This window comes from Seriola lalandi, unplaced genomic scaffold, assembly GCF_002814215.2.
Source record: "Seriola lalandi dorsalis isolate HSWRI2012SDOR001 ecotype SW California unplaced genomic scaffold, Sedor1 jcf7180002006636, whole genome shotgun sequence".
Lineage (NCBI taxonomy): Eukaryota > Metazoa > Chordata > Actinopteri > Carangiformes > Carangidae > Seriola > Seriola lalandi.
This window is the reverse complement of record NW_019477289.1, coordinates 270-1194: the sequence shown is the minus strand read 5'-3', so window position 1 is coordinate 1194 and position 925 is coordinate 270. Positions and strand designations below refer to the sequence as shown.

The window sequence follows — 925 nt, the reverse complement described above, 5'->3', positions numbered from 1 at the left end:
TGCAATGATTTGTTGATCACAGGTAGCCATGCAGCAGAAGGAATCAGAGTCAACCCAGAAAGCTGAGAAAGAAGTATCCAGAATGGTGGTTGTCATGATCCTGGCATATATTGTGTGCTGGGGACCTTACACCACTTTTGCCTGTTTTGCCGCGGCCAACCCTGGATACGCCTTTCATCCTCTGGCTGCTGCTATGCCTGCATACTTTGCCAAGAGCGCCACCATCTATAACCCAATCATCTATGTCTTCATGAACCGACAGGTGGGCACAACAGTCACAATGCCACACTGAACAACTTTCTATGACTAAATCAAATGTGGTCAGTTTAAATTTTTAACACACTTTTTTTATTCTCTCCCTATCAGTTCCGCACATGCATCATGCAGCTCTTTGGCAAACAAGTGGATGATGGTTCTGAAGTATCCACATCAAAGACAGAGGTCTCCTCTGTGGCTCCTGCATAAACCTGTATATTCTGTATTTTGAGAAGTGTTGTTAATTGTACAGTAAATATTTATTGTTTCATTTATTTTTTTCTTTTTTTTTTAGTAAAGATAGCTTTATTGCAAATGGAAAAACAAAAAATATATACATAAAACAAATGAATGAATGAATATGACTGTTTTTTTTCAGTTAAACATAAAAATATCGAGTATTGAAAGCTTCCATTTGGTTTTTGTTACAATCTTGAACATTTTCCTCATCACTAGTGTTAATATTACTGTTTAGTAAGATACCAACAACCATTAGAGTGTCTTTTAAAACTGTTTAAAATTAGGGTTATGGAGCAGCATCAGGTTGTACATCTTGGTAGAAGTTCTAGTTGAATTGACTGAGAAAACAAAAGGGATTGTACTTGACTGAATCAGGGATTAATTGTGAGTCAGGAGTCCAAAATGACCCTCCTCAAATCTCTTTCTCTAC

General features: G+C 37.2%; 1 protein-coding gene across 1 annotated transcript; it reads left to right on the top strand.

Annotated features, from left to right (window-relative positions):
- Positions 1-8: 8 nt before the first annotated feature.
- LOC111671161 (red-sensitive opsin-like) lies at positions 9-607 on the top strand. The gene is made up of 2 exons (XM_023428186.2): positions 9-262; positions 367-607. Exons 1-2 carry the CDS (start codon positions 29-31, stop codon positions 463-465), a joined length of 333 nt encoding a protein of 110 aa, XP_023283954.1. The 5' UTR covers positions 9-28; the 3' UTR covers positions 466-607.
- The last annotated feature ends 318 nt before the right edge of the window (positions 608-925 follow it).